A 21,998-nucleotide genomic window follows, 5' to 3' on the forward strand; every position below is an offset into this window, starting at 1 on the left:
GTAAATTGAGCTGTATATACTTAGAAACATTATGTTCCAACTTCATCCTTCACTTTAAGCCTAAAATCAACACTGAGGTGATCCAGAATGTTTTGACCCTGAGATTTACACATTTGGATGTTGAATAAAAGTGCAATAGGTAACTGCCTGTTTTTAGTTTTACCTTTAGTTTAAAGTTTAAAATGAGTTGTAAGTTGTATGGTTCCCTTGGGGATCTTATACTGTCTTACTCTAGTAGAGGGAATTGGAATTGCTTACTTACCTTAGTTGTTTAAAGTCACTATGGTAGCAAACTTTGAGTTTCCTTGCCGTTTGACATCTGAACGGAAGTTTCTTATACCAGGCTTATTTGATTACAGGGTGTATGTTGTATTGATGAGTTTGATAAGATGGATGTGCGGGATCAGGTTGCTATTCATGAAGCTATGGAACAGCAAACCATCTCTATCACCAAAGCAGGAGTGAAGGTATGTGTGTCCACTTCTGTTCCACTCCATCATGCCTTAGCCTTGTAGACTTCTGTAGCTCTGGAGGTGATCACTTAGATAAAATGCATTAATTACTTCAACATGAAATGCTGTTAATTGAAATGGAAAATATAGCCCTTAGGATTAATCCAAATTACAGGTGATGGGGGCATAGCTCAGGGATAGAGCACTTGACTACAAATTACAGGTGCTGTTAAAGGTACTGTGAAAATTGTTATTACACAAAGTAGAGGAAGTAATAGTGAAATTTTTAGCTCTTTCAAAATTTCCACAAAGCTTCTCTGTAGTCTGCTACAGTGTGCTTCCAATTGTAACAGAAATAAAATTGACAAATCATTTAAATGGAAATAATAAGTACAATATTGTTGGGGTCCTTTAATGGACCGGAACCTGGTGGTACGGAGTCGACGATAAGAAAGTAAAAGAGAGAGAGAGAAAAAAGACCCGGGGACCTAAGCTCTAATGGAGCAAAGGTGCTTTAATGATTACTCTATGAGTATATATAGGCTGTGGTACAAGAAACTTCTTTCAGGAATGATAGAGTTCGGCAAACCAAACATACTTGCAACGGTTACCAAGGGAACAAGGAGTAATGTTAGTCACAAGGTCAGGAGACAATCCATATCTCAAGAAAGGGGAAGGGGACTAAGCAGTTTTGTCTTAAAGAGAATGTTTACCAAAGGAGACCCAAGCCTGCCTCACACAATGACCTCAGTCCCTGGGAGCAGCGTGCTGTTCGCTTGAAGAGGGACAGAGGACTCATGAGAGACGGCATGTAGGAATCCTCCCGTCAAACACTCCCTGACACAATATTGTAATTATCATTAGAGAGAAATACATCTTTAAAAATAAAAGTAATACATTCAAATAGTTAAGAAAAATGTAAGAGGTAAATGTAAATTAAAAAGAGAAATCTCCTTCTCTCAGCACCAGTAGATACTCAGAAATGTCTGCTGAGTTTATGTCCCTTTTAGGAATATTTTATCATAAATAAGCATAATGCACATAAAGTTTTATTTCTTGCTCATTTAACTTTGTAATTTTATTTTGATAGTTTTCCTATACCATATATTAGATCCACTTTTTTTTTTTTTTTAAGGTCCACTTTAGTTTTTTATTACTCCCATGATTTTCGCTTGTATATACCCCAGTTTGACTCATTAGGCTCTTATAAAAAAGAGTGATGTTTAGGTCATTTCCAGCCTTTTGTATTACAAACAACATTGTAAGCATTGTACGCCTCTTCCTATATCTGGCTGCAAGATGAACTCTTAGTAAGAAATTGCTGACTTAAAGGGCATACACATCATACCAGCAACATTGTATGGGGATACCTGTTGCTATATCACACTTTGATTTCAATGATTTAGTAGGTGAAAGATGATATCTTATTATTTTGGTTTTTGTTAATTATGAATGTGGTTGAGGTTTGTCATATGCCATTCCAGTTGTCTTTAAACCTGTCATGATTTTTTCCTTTTGTGGTCAGGCTACTCTGAATGCCAGGACATCCATTTTGGCAGCAGCAAACCCCATCAGTGGACACTATGACAGATCAAAATCGTTGAAACAGAATATAAATTTGTCAGCTCCTATCATGTCCCGATTTGATCTCTTCTTTATACTTGTGGATGAATGTAATGAGGTAACTACTCAAGCTGTCCCTCTGAGCTCCCTTTATTATTTCCAGTTTGAGTAATTGATTGAGACAAACCTGGAAGATGTACTCATGAAGAATTGGTGCATGTGTTGGCACTGACCTTTCATATATCTGAGTGGCACAGGATTAGATAGGTTTATTAAGCAACTCAAAATCACTTAAATGATGGTTCTGCTTAATTGTGTTAAGGAATATCAAGTTTGTTGTTTTTGTTATTGCTTTTTAATTCTTAACAAAAAAAAAAAACACAGTTCTTAACTGTACCCTTTAAGATTTTTATTAGATTTTTATTTTTTCATTAAGGTTGAAAAGAATTCAGATACCAAACACTTTCCTTTTTTTTCCACAAATTATGAGTCATTTGTCTCCCTATATCTTCCTGTCAAATTACTGCATGTGTCACATTTTTTTCTAATTATGTAGCAGTTTTAAGATTGAATGTGAAATTGTGGATTTACTTACATTCTAACATGTTAGTATTAGAGTTGAAAGAAAGTGAAAGTCACTCAGCCGTGTCCAACTCTTTGTGACCCATGGACTGTGCAGTCCATGGAATTCTCTAGGCCGCAATATTGGAGTGAGTAGCCTTTCCCTTCTCTAGGGGATCTTCCCAACCCAGAAATTGAACTCAAGTCTCCTGCATTGTAGGCGGATTCTTTACCAGCAGAGCCACAAGGGAAGCCTAGTATTAGAGTTACTTAGACTTAAATATTTAACAACATTGCACATCTCAGATGTATGCAGAACTGCAAAATGACCTTAGAAGGTAATATTGTACTGTACTTTTAATTACTGAGCATGGAGAGACTACATTACTTCAGGCAGAATACATAACTCTTGCTTACAGTAAAGTTTTAAATTTATCTAAATAAAATTTGCCTTCCAATAATGTGAATGTCAGAGGGTTTTCTTGTTTTATCTTTGGTTTTGGTTCTTTTCCTTCATAAATCTATATAAAATGTTTAACCTAGTCTCCACCCCCCATTGTTGGGCATTGACTGATTTTCATATATTTTATGTCTCTACATAATTTATTAATTTTTAACTTTTTAATTGGAAATAATTTCAAACTTACAGAAAAGTGCAGGAAATACAATAATGCATATAGTACCCATATACCCTTTATTCAATTCACATAAGTTTTTGCCCTATTTACTTTACCATTTGCTCTGTATATCTCTACATTTTTTTCTATACCATTTGAGAGTAAATTGCGTATTTTTAGTATGATTTTATTCAGTGTTAGTAACAGTTTCATGATGATTATCTTCATATATTCACAAGTGGCAGCATGATATAGTGGCTAGGAGGACATATTCTGAAGCTAAACTCTTCAAATCCTTGCTCAGTTACTAACTGGGATGTTGGACAAGTTACTTAATTTTTTCAGGCCTAAATTTACTTATCTGTAAAATGGGGTAATGTTATCTACCTAATAAGGTCTTTGTGAGGATTGTATGAATTAATGCTTCTCAACAACACTTAAGGCAATAGAGCCTGGCGTTTACTGAAGGCCCTAGAATTCTTATTTCTGTCAGATTAATTAAGTCAGTTAATTTCTTCAGGAATAGTCTTACTTAGAGTAAGGCACAGCTATACATTTAAGCATTTGATTTTGGATGAAACTGGTATTAAACTTTCCTCAGAAACTTGAACCCATTAATACATCTTATGGTGGCATATTAAAGCTTGAGATTATCATGCTGCAAATAATTTCTTAATGCCTAGGATAGTCTGGAGTGGATGTTATTGTAACTGATCAAAGTGATTTTCTTGTTTGTAATTAGGTTACAGATTATGCTATTGCCAGGCGAATAGTAGACTTGCATTCAAGAATTGAGGATTCCATTGATCGTGTGTATTCCCTTGATGATATCAGGAGGTATCTTCTTTTTGCAAGACAGTTTAAACCCAAGGTAACCTGCCCTTTTGTACTGTATTCAGGCATGATGAATATGTGGCATTTAAACAGATGTCTTACTTGGAAATTAACTTAACCGGATTTGAGGATTTTTTATGGTTGGTTGGTTGGCTTGATCTGGGGGTTTGTTTTGGCTTTTTTTTTTTTTTGGATAACAATTTATTTCTTCAGTGAGACTTGAGAAAAAGGAATGTTTTAAAAGTCTGAAATATTCCTTTTCTTCTACTTACTAGGTGCTAATAAAAAGGTTTTTATGAGTGAAGAATTTTGAATAACCAAACAAACTAGACTATCCTTTTATTTCGATCATTATTCCTAAGAATCTTAAAACTGTGTATGCTTAAATCAGTAGTCTACAGATGCTCTTGAATCTTCCTCTGAGGAAAAACTTGGATTCCTCTAGTTTATTGTAATGAACATAAATAACTATCTTACAGTAATTGATGTAGATCTTTGGATTAAATCTGCACTGGATTCAGGATGCTCACTTGGATGTTTATTTTTGTTTGTTGTTATTATTTTTTAATTTATTTATTTTAATTGGAGGCTAACTACTACAGTATTGTTGTGGTTTTTGCCATACATTGACATGAATCAGTCATGGGTGTACATGTGTCCCCCATCCTGAACCCCCCTCCTACCAACATTTAAAAAAAATAAATAAACTCCATAATGCATATGTTGTTTGGCATTTTCCTAAAATAGAATATAGAAAAAATTTTCCTTTGATTCTTGTTGAAATGTCTGCACTATTTCTGGCTTGACTTTTGGGAGTTATGCTTAGATTTTAATTATCTATCACCTTCACTTGATCATCCATAATATCAGAATTGACTCTCACTGTCCCAAGGAAAGGGTAGAATATCACTTTTGTCTGCAGAAGCATTTGTTCTCCATGTCTAACTGGCCCGTCTATAACTTTGGCATGCTTCCTTAACACACTTAGTTCCTTAAGGGCTCTGAAAAACTGAGTATCCTTTAGTTTGCCTCACTTTGTTGTTATTATTGAACAAATGATCAGGTTTACTGAAATAGCTGCTAAGTATATCCCGAGTGGATACCTGAGTTCACAGGTAGTACCACACCATATATATACTGTTTTTTCCTATAAGTTAGCACAATAAGAGAATATCTGAATTGCCAGCATCACTACTCCTGCGCTTGGGAAGCAGTATTAAGTAAAAAAGTGTTACTTGAACATAAATACTGTGTTACCCTAACAGTTGATCTGACAACTGAGTTTGCTACTGACTGACTAATAAGCAAGTGCCATATACACTGTGGATATTCTGGATAAAGGGATGATTCACATCTTGGGTGAGACATTGGACAGCTGCTAAGATTTCATGACACTACTCAGAACAGCACACAATTTAAAACATGAATTGTTTCGGTCTGAAATTTTCTCTTCAATATTTTTAGACTACAGTTGACCATAGGTAATTTAAACAACAGAATGTGGAGAAGCCACAGAGTGGGGAGGACTATTACATACATATTGAAATACTAACTACTGTCTTCCTATTCGTAAAATCAGTGCATGGAATTCATAGTCCTCCTTTGTATTAGTTTCTTTTGAAAGGTATTTCAGTACTAATTTCTTGTCATTGGTTTCAAAGTCTTGATCCTCTCAGTTCTCCCAGAGTATCTCTATCTGGGAAGCTTTTAACCTTCATGTTTAATGCAGCTTCCATTAAGTAGAAATGCTCTGACTTCATCGATGTTCTGAAACAGATTTCTAAAGAGTCAGAGGACTTCATTGTGGAACAGTATAAACGCCTCCGCCAGAGGGATGGTTCTGGGGTAACCAAGTCTTCATGGAGGATTACAGTGCGACAGCTTGAGAGCATGATCCGTCTCTCTGAAGCAATGGCTCGGATGCACTGCTGTGATGAGGTATCAAATTCACTTTAACATAATGGGAAAGAGAAATTGATATTTGGCTTTAAGTGTGTTTTTATCTTTGGTATAGAACATACTAGCATTCACTGCAGATTTATTTTTATATAACTGTTGAGTTTTCATAGGATACATGACTCCTGACCCTGGGGGCTTTCCCTTAAAGAAGGTTGCTGTCAAGCATTTATTGAATGTAGTAGTTAGATTAATGAGATAATCATGACAGAGTATAGAGTACAAATAGAGGTGAGTTCAAGATTAGTGCCATTCGTTCAAGAAAGATTTAAACTTACGATGTTTCTTTTATTTTTTTTTAACTTTACGATGTTAAATCCTTACCATTTAAACCTTTCAGTATGCTAGGCTTCTGGGCATAGGAGACAAATGTGATAATGTCGCCCCCAGTCACCTAAGAAGGGAATTTTCCTCCTTAGTTTTGTATAATGTGTGGGTATTAAATTGTTCTTTGAGCCTGGGTTTTACAGGTACATGTCAGTGGGTATTTAGGGAGTAAATGGGGAGCAGTATGGAAGGATATTCACACCCTTATCTCTGCTTCATGCAAACCAGCCCTGCTTTATATAACTTTATATTTTTAAACAGTGTTAGATTTTGTTTGAGGAAAGAACTTGGCTATTTTTCTTAAAATAGTACGATTGAGGTATAATTCACAGGAGAGACTGTACAGCTCTGACTTTTTATATACACCCTTATGGCCACCCAGCTCAGAATATAGATTTAACAACATCTTAGGAAGTTGACCTACACCCTTCCCCAGAAGTGAGCACTGTAGTGACTTCATTCACATTTTTGTCCCATAAATTTCATTTCTCAGATGTGTGTTTGTTTAATTTTTCACATTCTCTGCTATAGCACTTTACTGTTTACAAAATACTTTGACACTGTCTTACTTGTTGTTCTTTGAGTCTTCTGACATTTAATGGACATCTGTGTAGGTTAAGAGATGAATATAAGAGCCGCTGTCTTCCATTGCTGAAAATTTGGTGGGAGAAGACATTAGTTTAATTAAATATGTGAAATATGAGAGAGATTATTATGGTAGAGTGTCATCAGGAGAGAGTACAGAGATCAATGAATTCTTTCCTAAGGAAGGTGGAGGGTTTGGGGAGATGCCAACAGTTGAACTGGATCACTGAAGGGCATGTGGAATTTTGATATGCATTTTTAGAGTGAAAGGAGGAAAGTTTAGCAAGAATGTAGTGGAATCTGCAGAGAAAGAATAGGTCATGGTGGAGGGAAATTCTTAAAAACTATGCTAACGTTTGTACCATTTTTTCCATTGTAATGTTTCCTAAAATGTGTGTCATAGAACTGACAAGTCTTAGAGAATTTCTGTTAGGTTTTTATTTCCTTTTTTTTTTTCTTTCTGGTTTTTTAGTAGGTAGCAAATTCACATGATATGAAAATAAATATGCATATATACACAGAAATACATTTCCTGAATTAAAATTGTTTTTGCATATATTTAAAAGCCATTTCTACTTCCTTTTATTTTATGATCATATTCTTTGTTCATTTTTACTTACTTTATTATAACGGCCTGCCCTAGTCTAAGATTATTAAAGAGTTCTCTCAGGATTTCCTCAAGCTCTTAGATGGTTTCATTGTTTGTATTTAAATCATTCAAACATTTGGTATTTATTCTGCTGTAGGAGGTAAGTTATGAATTAGTTGATTCTTTTACAGCTAGTTTCCTAGTTCCAACACCACTTACTGAACAATCTATCTTTTCCACACTGATTTGGTATGCTTTTATTTTATGTTAAATTCTTGTGCCTATTAAAGTCTCCTTCTGAATTCTTTTTTTCTGTTCCTTTGATCTTTCAACCTTTTTTGCATTAGTGCCACAATATTTTACTCAGTGGGGCTTTATATTTTAAATGTACAGCTAGTTCCACTGCACTGGCATTGTTCTTTTTTGGTGGTTGTGAACTTAATGATTGGTTGGCTTAGGTTTTTTGTGTTGTTATTTTTTTTTAATTATTGATGTTCACTAAGAGGAAAGCATCCTAAACTTGTTTGAAAAACCCAGGAATTTCCCCTTCTCTGGCCCTCCTTTGCCCTCCCCGCCGCTGTTGGCTATCTGTTTTAGACATGGTAATATAAGTTTCCTTGTCACTCTTCCATGCATCTCACCCTCTCCTTCCTCCCCTGCCCTCTCTGTCCATTATCTCTGTTCTCTATGCCTGTGTCTCTACTGATGCACTGCAGATAACTTTCTCAGTACCATCTTTCTAGATTCCTTATATATGCTTTAGTGTAGGAGGTTTATCTTTCTCTTTCTGTATACTAGGCTCTAGGTTCATCCACCTCATTAGAACTGACTCGAATGCGTTCCTTTTTATGTCTGAGTAATACTGTGTTGTGTGTATGGAATACACAGCTTCTGTAAAATCTGGGAACTTTTGAAGAAAGCACTAACCATTCTGTCTCTAGACTGCTGTTCTCACCTACAGATTCTGGACTTGAGCTGCAGTACTTCCAGCCTCCAGCCACCTCTGCTCACTTCAGACTGGCCCCTACAATCCTCATTGGCAAGAACCAGTTCCTTAATACCTATCCTGTTGCTCCTGTTTCTCCTGAAGTCCGTGTGTTTAAATATACTGACAAACTCCTTGGTTTGTCTGAAGGCAAGGGGAGAGTCTGTCAGCCATCAAGGACTCTGTTTAGCCCTGAAAGGGGTTTTTCCTCCAGTTGCCTGGCTTGTTCCTATACTCGTGCTACTAAATGTATGAAGCTAGGTAATTGTACCACCCCCTAGATTTTCTCTAACCGTTGAATATATTGTGTAGTAATGAAATGCATTATACCCTGAAAGCTGTCTATTCTTTTATCTTTGTTTAAAAAATCTGAACATAGGGCCAACATATACTTCAGCTCAGTGTTTGATACTCAGTTTTTAGTTCTTTTATACTAAAATAAAAATAGTATACCCCCTAAATTATAGATATTGAGAGCATGTTAAATTTGTTAATAAGAACTGACATCTCTATGATGATTTTTCCTAAGAAAACATGATAGCAATTAGAATCTAGATTGTGCCACTAAAAATTGCAGCTGTTTGAAACAGAAATAGTTATTTTTTTTTGCTTATGCTTCATGTTCATTTATGTTAGCCAGAGGCTTTCTTCTCCACATTGCTCGGAAATTCAGGCTGACATAAGTCTCTTTGTTGACATACACTTCCATGATTATAGAAGATAGAAGAAAAGGTGAACCAAACACTGCTTCTTAACCTTCTATCTAGAAATGACATGACACTGCCACTCAAATTTCATTGGTCAGAGGAATTAACATGGCCATGCCTAAATTCAAGTGGTTGAAGAAGTGCTTTCCTATCAGAGGGCTAGAATGAGGAAAGCAAACATTTGTGAACAGTTCTGATGATTCATTCATTATCTTTCCACTTAAGTCTTTTGTTGTTTCACTTAATGGCTTTTAAAGTTTTCTTCCTATGATTTTTGCATGTTTCTTGTTGAATTTATTTCTTGATATTTTCGGTTTTTTTCTTGGTATTGAAGGCAGACTTTTTTCCATTTTATATTCTGACTGGTGGTTACTTGTATATATCAACTATTGGTTTCTGTATGCTAGTTTTATATTATATGAAACCTTATAGTTTCTTTTTCAGTCAAGCCTATTGATTTTCCAGATTTTCATTCTTTTTTCAAATGATAAATGCTTCTAGTCTTACTGAAAAAGTAAACTTAAATCTTTTCCTATAGTCTCTACTAATTTGCTTTTGCTATTGCAATATAATGTCTAATAATTATGAAATTGGACATTTTTTTTTCTTGTTCTTAGTTGGCTCTGTGGCTGAAATATGTTTTTTATCAATAAGAACTATACATTTATTATTTATATCTTGAATATTGCTGTCAGGAAGATTGTTTTGTTTTTTGCCCAGTGTCTTTTTAGTATTGTGTGTGTGCTTAGTCATTCAGTCGTGTCCAATTCTTTGCAACCCCATGAACTATCACCCACCAGGCTCCTCTGTCCATGGGGATTCTACAGGCAAGAATACTGGAGTGGGTTGCCATGCCCTCCTCCAGGAGATCTTCCCCACCCAGGGATCGAAACCAGGTCCCCCACATTGCAGGTGGTTTGTTTACTGTCTGAGTCACCAGGAAAGCCCTTTAGTGTATATGAGTTAATCTGATTTTTTTTCTCCTGGATCTATTAAAATAAAAATAAATTTACTAACATCAAGGCTTCCTGGAATAAATCCCACTCTTTTAATGCATTTGGCTTTTGCTTGCTGTTATTTAGAATTTTTAAACAGTACTCACAAAAAACCATGGTTGTTATTTCATTTAAATTTTTTGAAATTTTCCCCATTGTTTCTCTGTCCTAGAGTGGTTTTCACTTGCAGTGAAATGATCTGCCGGGAATTCCCTGGCAGTCCAGTGGTTAGGGCGCTGCTGCACCTCCACTGCAGGGGGCACAGGCTCAGCCCCGGTCGGGCAGCCGAGGTCTGCATGCTGCGTGATGCTGCCATAAATAAGATGAAATAAAAATCTGCTTTTACCGATAAGAATTCTCCAGTACAACTCTCGAGTCTAGTATATAAAATTTCTTGTTTAGATTTTCTCTCTCAGGTCAGTCTTGGGTGAGCTATATTTTCCTGAAAAAGTATCCATTTCTAAGAGTTTGCAGAGTTGAGTAATATCCAGTTAGAATGTGTTTTTTTGGTTGCTTGTTTCAGTACTACATTGTGATTAGACAATTTCTCATTTAGTTTCTAGGATGCTTTCTTTGTAGCCCAATGCCCATTTTTGTCTGTTTCCTTTTGGGCTGGTGGGTCTTGTCTCTCTAGTTGCAGCAAGTGGGGGCTGCTCTTCGTCGTGGTGCACAGGCTTCTCGTTGATGTGGCTTCTCCTGCTGCGGAACACAGGCTCCTTGCGCGTGGGCTTTAGTAGTTGCAGCACGCAGTCTTAAGTAGCTGTGGCCTGTGGATTTAGTTGCCCTGCAGCACGTGGACTCTTCCCAGACCAGTAATCAAACCCATGTCCCCTGCATTGGCAGGCAGATTCTTGACCACTGGACCACCAGTGAAGTCCCCAATACCGGTTTTCATAAGTGTTCGTGAGCACTTTGAAGGAAGGCCTAGTTCCTGTTTGTGTGCTTACGTGTGTGCTCAGTTGTATTCAACTCTGCGACCTTGTGGATGCCAGACGCCGCTGTCCATGGAATTTTCCAGGCAGGAATAATACTCAAGTGGGTTGCCATTTCCTACTCCAGGGGTCTTCCATCTGTGAAGGGGGAAGTTAACTTATTCTATTATATAAGCCTTCTGTTTTTTTTTATGGGGTTTGTGGTCTACCACATCGTCTCTAGATTGCAAGTTTAAAGTGTCTTATGAATACTTTTTATTTCTCTACCAGTAATACAGTTTTTTCTCTTTGTTTTTATCCTTTTACCTCCTATAGTTTCTGCTTTACTAATATTGTTGTTCTCTTAAACTAATACATATCTTTTCATTTTGATGTGTACCCTCTAACTTTCTTTGTCTCATTTATGCTTTTTGGCCTGAACTCTACCTTGCTTTCTTTTTCTGATATTCCTTTGCGTAACTTTTTATTATTTTTAGGCATTTCTGAGTAAGTTAAGTGTGTATACACACACACATAGCACAGAGTTAGGTTTTGTTTTGTGATCCAAACAAATATTATTTTAATGTATGTTAAACCGATTTACATTTATTGGTGAGAGAGAGAGGATTTTTTGTTTGTTTTCTTTTTATAGTTGAAATGATTTTTCATTATGTGGTAACTTTGCTTTTGCTTTAAGTGCAGTTCTGAGATTCAGAAAGTTTACATTTTATTTTAGTGGTTACTTTTGTTACTATAATTTTATATTATACCCTCCATTCCCTATTGGTTCCCTACCAGGAAGAGTGTTAAAACTATCATATATCATCTTTCTTTTTCTCCCTTCCCTCTCAACGGCATGATTTTAGTAAATAATATTTTACAGCTTTCCTTTGCACAGTCAAATGTAGTTATCCATCGCTTGATTTATCATCTTTTGACTTTGATTTGTTACGGGTGGGAGGCAATCAGCAAATTCACTGTGGGTCTCCCTCTACCCCTCTGTCTTCGGGTCATGCCATATACATTGTATTCTGTCACTCTTAATTCCCATGCTTGTTTTTTAAGTCATAGTTTTTTAGATAAATATGTGTGTAGCTCATTGAAGATAAATTTGTTATGATTTCCTAATTTATCTCTTGGCTGATTGAAATTTGGTCCTTTTTCAAGGGTTTGGTGAAAGAGATGAGTTCATGGGAATAATTTTCCCTGAGTGTTATGTGCAACAGGGTTATTGATAGTCTTTACCCGAATGATAGATTGGCTTGATCTACAAGCTATGGCCCATAGTTTCTTTTCCTATGAATTTTTCTACTGTATCCTGACATTAATTGTTCTTTTGGGGAAATCTGAGGCCATCCCTTGGTTATTAATTTCTCCCCCATAAGTAACTGGATATTTTTCTCTTCGTATACAATTCTTTATTTTTATAGACCAGTAAGTTTACTAGGATATGTCTTGATACTGACTGCTCTAAAATGACTTAAAAGTTTCCTTGCAGTCAGTAGTGTATTTAAAAAAACAAAAAAGTGCTCTGCTGGACTTATCTGTTGTTATGGGGCTCAGCTAGTTAGGAAGGGAGTATATTTAGAGAGAGTGTTGGTTATTTATATAAGGACTTAAAGCAATGTCCCCTGCCCCCAAAATAGACTTATTATTTTTCTTCTAAGTAAACTTTTTTGTTGAGGCAAAACATAAGTACAGAGAGTGCACAAATCACAAGTGTTCAGTTCAGTTAGCTTTCAGTGAAAACTGTGTGATCTACACCCAGATCAGGAAGTCGAACATTCCTTATTAGCATTGCCAAGAGCAACCCTTTGAGCTTTTTGTTTACAGTCACTGCTACCCCCTTCTCTGAGGATAACCTTTTTCTTTTCTTTATTGCTGTATAGTACTCCAACCATACTTTTCCTGATAGATAAGTTGTTTTCAGTCTTTTTTTCCCCCTGCCAGTTGTGGTTAAAAACACATAAATGTCAGTAAGTGTGTTAGTGATTGGCTCATCCTTCTGTTAAAACGGACATTTGGGTAGTCTCCAGTTTGGGTTCTTAAGAGGTGTATGTGTCTTTTAGTCTGATGTACATATGTGTACATTTCCATTCAGTGTATACCTGCAAGTGGAGGTGCTGAATTACTGGGTCACAGATTGTATGCATACACGGTTTAGTAAAGACGAAAATGGTTTCCCACATGGTTGTAATGGTTTATATTCCCAAAAGCAGTGAATGAAAGCAGTGTACATCCTCAACACTCAATATTGCTGGTCCTTTTAGCCATTCTGGTAAATTTATGGTTTGCCATAAATATCTCTCATATTTTTATGTCATGTGAGAGGGAGAGTGTGAGAAAACAAAAATGCCACTGAAATTTCATACGGAGAAAATCTGTTTGGTGTATCAAAAAGACTGGTTTACTAGTTTACCTCATCATCTTGATTGGTTTAGGTTCAGCCTAAACATGTGAAGGAAGCTTTCAGATTACTGAATAAATCAATCATCCGTGTGGAAACACCTGATGTCAATCTCGATCAAGAAGAAGATGCCCAGATGGAGGTTGATGAGGGCCCAGATGGCATCAATGGTGAGTTGTCTGTTCATGACTGTTCTAGAGTTAGGGGCCAAAATGTTCTCTGAGATATCATGATAAAAGTGCACTTAATGATGGTTATGAAGTCTGTGTAGCAAAAGGGGGGAAAATAGATAATGAATTTTATTAACTGTTTATAAGTTAAAATATAATCAAACAGTTGATATAAAATATATATGCTTGAAAGACTTGAGAGAAAGTACACCAAAATGAAGATAGTGGACTTAATATTGCAAATGCAATTTTAGATCATGAAATCTTCTTTATCTCCCGTTCTTCCCATTTCTTCCAAATGGGTTTTTATCTTAGCATTTATAAAATTGCTTCTAACTTATTTGTACAGTTACTGAATACTGGGTACAATTATATGGTTGTTTTAAAATAAGTATTAAAATATAAATAGCGTATTTATAAAAGCCGCTGGTAGGGGGATATTGGCACAGGAAGAAGATTCAAATGGCTAATATTTCACTTAGGTCATGCTGATAGCCCTGCTCCTGTGAGTGGAATTAACGGCCATAGTGAAGACATGAACCAAGATTCTGTTCCAAAAGCCTCCTTAAGGCTGGGCTTCTCCGAATACTGCCGAATCTCTAACCTTATTGTGCTTCACCTCAGAAAGATGGAAGAAGGTGAGGCCATACCTAGTGCTGCTCTTATGCGGAGTCATTTACATAAGCTGTATTCACATAAACTGCTTATGGTTTGCTAAAGATTGTGTTGTTTTGTCAGAAGAGATGATAGTTTGTTAAGCTCACTTTGGCAAACAAAATCTATGAGGGCATGTCAGCATATCTACCAACCTGGATGTTTTCCCTACAAGTTCATTGTCAGAGTTTTATGACTCACTTTTACTAATGTCCTTGGCCTATTTAATATTTGTTAAGCCAAATTTAGGATCTGATAACATGTAAAGAAGCACTTAACAGATTTTTTACAGATGTAAAATCTTCCTTCTTTACAATGGCTTTGTTTAAAATGGATGGAATCCTTCATTCCAATTTATGCTTTCGGTTGCTGTTGACCAGCATTGGGTGGCGAAGCATAAGAAGGTGAAGGAAACACCTGCATACTTTGAAATCATAATAGCTTTAAGAAACTTGTTTCTTATCATCTCTATTTTTTAAATTTTTCTTTTCAGGATAAAGTAAGGATACTTTAATTGAAGTAATATGGCCGGTGATTTCAGGCTTATGCTGGAACATTGCAAACCGTATTTTAGCAGATATATTTTCTGACAGATAGGTTACTTAATCTATACATTATTTTGTTGTGTATACAAACTCCAGGAATTGGCAAAACAGTTTGCTACCAAGATAATTTAATCCTTTTTAAATGTATTTTTTGGTTGCAGAAGAGGATGAGTCGGCATTAAAGAGGAGTGAACTTGTTAACTGGTACTTGAAGGAAATTGAATCAGAAATAGATTCTGAAGAGGAACTGATAAATAAAAAGAGAATCATTGAAAAAGTCATTTATCGACTCACCCACTATGTATGTATATAATTAAGTTTGCTGGGATATTACTGAGGGAAGGTTTTCATGTTTCATATCTTTGTAGGTTCCTTAGATGTTCATTTATTTTGAATCATGAGGGTCTAGTCAGATTTAAAAATTGTGTAAAATAAGAGAGAATTAATAATTAATTGACTTATTTCTTCTGCCAAAATAAGAAGAATTTATATTAAAGCTGGGAAAATGAATTTAGGGTCTTAACTATTTAAGTGTTTTTAACCTTTGTTATTTTACTCTCTCTACCATAAACCTTCAAGCAGCCTGACCACTATCATCTAAATTCTGCATTTTATCCTTCCTCCTGTTCTTATCTCCCCTCCGTTACCCAGCTTACAGTCTGTCCCATATATTTTTTCTTATACTTTCCAATTCATTCATTCTCTTTTTGTAATACTTGATTGGCAAAAACTCCATCTAGTTTGGTTAAAACTAGTTTGTTTACTGTACCTATATCTAAGAAGTTAAAATTATCTGGAGAAAAGCATACAATCATGTACTTACTCTTATTTTACATTAATGACCACAAACCTCAAATGGACAGTTCTTAACTTCTGTCTTACCTACTTCACAGTAGCACTGACCTCACAGTAGCACTTCCCACTGCCATTGCTTTTCCCTCATCTGTTCATTCTCCCACTCTCTTGAAGGACCGTCGCATACACGCCGTCTCACTGCTCCAGTCAGTTGGCTATTTGCAGTATTTTACCTGTCAGCAGCATCTGTCAGGTTGATCACTCCTAGAAATACTTTGTTTGCTTGGCTTCTGAGTCACCATATTCTCCTGGATCTTCTCACTGTTATTTCCTCCTCTTCTCTCTCTCTCTCTTTTTTAATTTTGAGCTGTGTGATTCTGTTTTATTTTATTTTTTGGCCACATAACATGGCATGTGGGATCTTAGTTCCCCAGCCAGGGGTTGAACCTGTGCCCCCTGCATTGTAAGCACTGAGTCTAAACCACTGGACCACCAGGGAAGTCCCTCCTTCTTTTTTCTTTTCCTGACTCTTTCTCTTGTCACTTTTTAAATGAAGTACTATACGTAGTCCTCAAACCTCTTTTTCTGTTTACATTCATTGCCTAAGTGAACTCATTTGGTTCCATGAATTGAGAACCATTTGTGATGACTCCCGTATTTATATCTCCTGCTCTCACCTGTCCTCTAAATTCCTAACGTGTATAGCTAGCTGCTTACTTGCAAATTAATAGGCATCTCACACTCTGTGTTCAAAACAGTTACTTCCCTATAGTGTTTCACTTACTCAGTTGCTGTAGGCCAGACATCTTAGAATTAACTTCGATTCCTTTCCCCTCACAACTTCTTTTATCAGCAAATCTCATGAGCCCTGCCTTCAGTATTCTCTGTTCTCTTCACCACCATCACAGCTACCCAAGCCACCATGCCTGGACTTCCACAGATGCCTCCTAACTGTCCACCCTTGCAGTGGCTCTCTGCCCAGCAGCAGACAGATCTTTTAACAAATAAAATTGTTTTACTGCCCTGCGTTCCTTCCCTCATGTTTAGAATAAGATCAATCTCTGTACCAGGGCCTGCAGAACCCTACACAAGCAGGCCCTTGCCCACCTCACTGACTTCCTTTCATAGCCTCTTCCCTTTCCCATTCTGCACAGTGACACTGGCCTTGTCACTGTTCTTGGACACACCAAGTATGAAGGCTCTGCACTTGCCCTTCTGTTTCTTTTCCCGTATTCTCTCCTCCATTCTAGTGTCTGCTCAAATGCTGCCTTCTCAAAGTAGTTCTCCTTGCCTCGTCTGTTGAGATAGCAGCCTCCTCCTTGCCATCACCCCTACCCTGCTTGTTTCTTCACAGTGTTTATCACTGCCTGGGCGTACAGTCTTTGTTTAGGTGCTTAATAATGTGCAGTCACAATGAGGGCAGGGACTTTATGTTGTTAATCCCCTGTATCTGCAGTGGTGCCTAGCTTCAGAGAGGGTTCAGATACTTGTTACATGATTGAATTTTTCTGTTCAAATGGGAGAAATTGCATCTAACTTCACAGTGCTCACTTTATAAATATTATAGTTGGCACACATCAGAGTTTATCATTTGATGAACTATTTCCCTGTAGAACTAGGTGAGTCTGTGACTACAGGAGGGGGGATTTAAAAGACTATTCCATTCAAAATTTAATGAATAATATGTGTAAAAATAGAGCTGAAGTGGGGTGGTGGTGTGCTCAGAGTTGTCTGCCTAGTGGTGGACAATGTGTTTGTGTCGGGCCAGCCCTGCCCTTCTTAGTAGTCCTGGAATCAGTGTTAAGGTAAAGTAATTCATGCAAAAAACCCACACTAGGACACATTGTAAAACTAACTGATCTAAATTGGGCTTACATTTTTAAGTTTGATGCACCTCCTTGAGCCAGCTTGGTACAAAAGACTAAGGAACTTGTACTGTGCTGGTCAAGTGTGCTTTCTCTGAAGACGTGTTAGTACTGGAGTACTTGCAAGTGTCTAATCCGTCTTAGTGGTATCAGTGCTCTTACTGTCGGACCTTTCCACCTGAGGATCAAATCGCTATTTCCTGAGTTCCTCTGTATGGGCCCTAGGTAGGAGTCCTCCTTGTTTGTGGGCATACTACACTGACCTATAATATCATGGCTTCAAATCTGTCATCAAGTTTATTAAGCCACATGGCATGTTCTACTTTTTTTTAACTAGTTAATAGATCAAAGTGAAAATTTTTATGTTAATTATCTTTAGATTCTACTTCTAACTGAATTATGAATGGGTGGTATATGAAAGAGTTCAGTGGCCGGTAATTAAAAATTAACATAATATTAAGTATTAAACACTTTGAATGATAAATAGAATGATAAACATTTATCAGGATTTATACAATTGCATGACCATAAAATTCATATGTTTTTTTGAAGTTATTTTTAAGTACATGATGTAATATGCTAGGGAACCTGGTTAAAATCATAATGTTGATCTTACTGATATATTTCTTAATTTTTCAAAGAAAGTTTATGATATGAAAAGGTCTGTATCATAATGGGATGGTAATTTAGCAGAAATTTGATATGGTTTTAAGACCATTTTCCTTTTTCTAAGAGAGAATCATTTTTCTGAAAGAGTTTCTGGGGGAAAATGAAAGAAAATGTTAGTAGCAGGCATTTAGGAGGGTCAGGTCCTGTGTATCTTATCATTCTTATAATACTGCTAAAGAACTGAGGACAACCATTTGTATTTCATAGGATCATGTTCTAATTGAGCTCACCCAAGCTGGATTGAAAGGCTCCACAGAAGGAAGTGAGAGCTATGAAGAAGATCCCTACTTAGTTGTTAACCCTAACTACTTGCTTGAAGATTGAGCTATTGAAAGAAACTGGAGAAACTATGGCCCTCCACCTTGGGCCTGGAGTCTGGACGGAGTTCTGCTAGCCAGAGAAATGCTTCTGAGAGTGATGATTCAGGAAGATTTACTTTGAGGAATAAGAACGGAGTTGATTGTCCTATCCTATATTGTCACATTCCTTTTATACCAACACAGGTTTTATCCCTTTGTTTAGTGTACTTCTTGTCTAAAAAGAGTTGGATTGCAATAATGTGTTGTTTCTATAGCTAAGACCTTGTGTTTTCATGTGTAGAAAAAGGTCTGCTGCTTATATGTTATGTGATACCTTATTGGAGAAATAACTTTTTTCAAGTGTCAATTACTGCTTTTTTTCACCAGAAAAAACTTTTTCAGCAGTTGTCTATTGGATTTATTTCTAGTCTACTCAAATTATTGCTTCCATTTATTCATGAATATAGCAAAGGGATGGAAATATGACATAGTAAACATTTAAGCATAACTCCCTGTGAGGAGAGTCCTTATTAGAATTTGTTAGTATGAAAGCTAAGAGGCCTTGGAGATGACTTTTAAAAGTTAAGTTCTATTTGTTTTTTTAAGAGAGTTTATGAAAATAAAAAGTTTATTATACTTTTCCACTACTCTTTAATAGCTTAAAATTTCTATGTTCTAAGAGTAAGATCTCAGAATTACTTTCTGACTGCTTTTTTAAGGAAACTTTATCATTTTCTATACTATAACCATCCTTAAATTTTTTCAAGGAAAAGAACTATTACTGTTTACAATACTAACAGTCTCTGAGGCTTTAGCTTTGATCAGTATGTTCATGATGTACCTGTTCCTATTGCTGCAGCTTTGACAACAGATGGGAAATGTCATTTTTCTATATTTACAACCACCCTTAAATTTTACAGCATTTTTCTAGGAAAAGAATTACTGCAGTTTATGATACTAACAGTCTCTGAGGCTTAGCTTTAATCATAGGTTCATGGTGTAGAAGGTACTGTTGTTGCAGCTTTTGACAATAGATGGTATTCTGGGGTCTGTGGGGCTAGTCGGGGAATGTTTCTATATGTTACTAAAGTTCACTAATAGAAACTTCACTCACCACTAAAGGTGAGGGAGATCGGAAACAGAAGTTGCACAGTTAGCAGATAAAGGGTATGAACTTGTGTGAAAACTACGTTACTAATTAATGGGGGTGGCAAGCCTTTTGAGACAAGGAGACTTCAGTGTACAGGATCTCAGCGTTATTGTTGAGATAGGAGCTGCTGGAGTAAGGCGTGGACTAAGGCAGAAGGTTCCAGAAATAGGTGATAGGAAGAACAACTAGTAAAAACTCATAAAACAGCAAGAAAGAGTTCCTTCCCTGCACTAGTTCCCAAGTTGATAAAGAAGATGGGGTAAGGAGTTTCTGAATAGAGGAACAGCCTGACAGGAATTTGAACTTCGATTTGATTAGAGGAAAGTGTGAAGCCCAGGAAAGATGAGTTCCTTAATGGTGAATCTGTCTTCTCCCCCAATTTTGCTGTTAGTGAAAGTGGGGACTCTAGAGCAAAGTGAGACCATTAATACAACTAAAAAAGTTTCTGTACATCTGAGTAAGTGTGCTTACATTTTCACACACCCCCTCTATCTACATGTTACTTATCAGAGAAATGAAGTGGCTAATGGATGGTGGAGTATGTATAAGATCTTTATGAGAAAATTAAACAAGTATTTAGTTAAGTGGATAGATGTAAATTGTTTCTGAAAAGGACATCTTGAATATTGTAAATTGTCAACCATAAATTTAATCAATGTTTTCAGCCAAATCCCAACAGATGTCCATCAGAAAGGAGATGACTACATAAATTATGATAACAGCCATGCTCTCTGCATTATACAAACTAAAATGAGGGAAATGAAGATGTTTGAAATGGAAATATCTCTAGGATATATGGAAGATATGTGCAAATAAAGCCATGGAACAACTGAATATATGACACAAATATTAACAGACCTAAGGGAAATAGACAGCAAAACAATAATAGTAGACTTAAGTATCCCACTTTCATCAAAGGACATTACCAGTAAGGAAGCATAGACTTCAAGTAATATGTTTAGACCAGATGGGCTTAACAGGCACAGAACATTCTGTGCAAAAGCAACAGAATACAGATTCTTCTTAAGCACAAATGGAACATTTTTCGGGATAGATCATATGTTAGGCCACAAAGCAAGTCTTACTAAGTTAAAGATGACTGAAATAGCCATCTTTTCTGACTATAACGATACAAAACAAAACTACAGGCAGAAACCTGAAGTTTTTCACAAATATGTAGGAATCACACAACATCCTACTTAACAACCAATGGGTCGAAGAAATCAAAAGAAATTTTAAAGTGAAACATGAAAATGTAAAAATGACATAGCAAAACTTAATGGGAGGCAGCAAAAGCAATCCAAGAGGGAAGTTCATAGGGATAAATGCCTTTATCAAGAAGCAAATATCTCAGCCTAACTTTATATCCTGGGTGGAGTGGGGAATAGATCCATAAGTGTTGGTAGGAAAGAGCAGTAAAACTAAGCTTTTTTTTTTTTCTTTTTAAGGTAAAATTGACAAAACTTTAGCTAGACTCACAAAAGAAGAAAACAAATGAGAGATAAGTTATACCACAGAATATACATAAAGAATCATGAGATGTTTATATTCACCAGCAAATTGGACAACCTAGTAGATAAACTGCTAGAAAAAGCTGTCAATTATGACCAAAATGGAGAATCTAATCAGTCTGGTTAGTAGTGCGATTGAATAAACAGAAACCTCCCAACAAAGTCCAGAACCACATGGCTTCACTGATGACTTCTACCAAACATTTGAAGATGAATTAATAGCAGTCCTTATCAAACATTTTTCAAAAATAGAAGAGGAGGTACTGTTTCCAAACACATTTCATGAAGCCAGCATTACCCTGGCACCAAAATGAGACACGGACACCTAAAGAAGAGAAAATTACAAGCCAATATCCTTCATATTGTAAACAAAACAGATGCAAAAATCCTCAACAAAACATTAGCAAAGTTAATTCAATAATATGTTAAAATGATCAAGTGAGATTATTCCAGGTATGTAAGGAGATTCAACATCTGCAAATCAAGTAATGTATTATACAGCTTAACTAAATGGATAAAAATACTTGTCATCCCCATAGATAAGGAAAAAAGGCATTTGATAAAATTCAACATCAAATTATGATTTTAAAAAAAACATCAAAGTGAGTATAGAGGGAAAGTATCTAAACATAATAAAGACTAAATGGCAAGTCCACAGCTAATCATACTCTTGGGGATGAGACAAGGATGCCCATGCTCAATATTTTTATTCAATAAAAATGGAATCCTAGCCAGAACTAGGAAAGAAAGGCATCCAAAGAAGTAAAATTGTCACTATTTGCAGATGATACGCTGTTTCATATAGAAAACCCTAAAGACACCATCAAAAAAAAGGGGGGGGTACTTACTGA

At 36.2% G+C, this 21,998-nt stretch overlaps 1 protein-coding gene across 1 annotated transcript in view; it reads left to right on the forward strand.

Moving 5' to 3' along the window:
- Positions 1-19,133, forward strand: part of MCM6 (minichromosome maintenance complex component 6) — a 35,286-nt gene extending 16,153 nt beyond the window's left edge. The window contains exons 10-17 of the mRNA XM_020886166.2: positions 360-467; positions 1,978-2,133; positions 3,936-4,064; positions 5,804-5,965; positions 13,524-13,659; positions 14,142-14,297; positions 15,020-15,159; positions 18,395-19,133. Of these exons, the coding sequence (XP_020741825.1) occupies positions 360-467; positions 1,978-2,133; positions 3,936-4,064; positions 5,804-5,965; positions 13,524-13,659; positions 14,142-14,297; positions 15,020-15,159; positions 18,395-18,511 (1,104 nt within the window). The 3' untranslated portion in view covers positions 18,512-19,133. The remainder of the gene's footprint in view (positions 1-359; positions 468-1,977; positions 2,134-3,935; positions 4,065-5,803; positions 5,966-13,523; positions 13,660-14,141; positions 14,298-15,019; positions 15,160-18,394) is intronic.
- The last annotated feature ends 2,865 nt before the right edge of the window (positions 19,134-21,998 follow it).

Source organism: Odocoileus virginianus, chromosome 13 (genome assembly GCF_023699985.2).
Source record: "Odocoileus virginianus isolate 20LAN1187 ecotype Illinois chromosome 13, Ovbor_1.2, whole genome shotgun sequence".
Classification (NCBI taxonomy): Eukaryota; Metazoa; Chordata; class Mammalia; order Artiodactyla; family Cervidae; genus Odocoileus; species Odocoileus virginianus.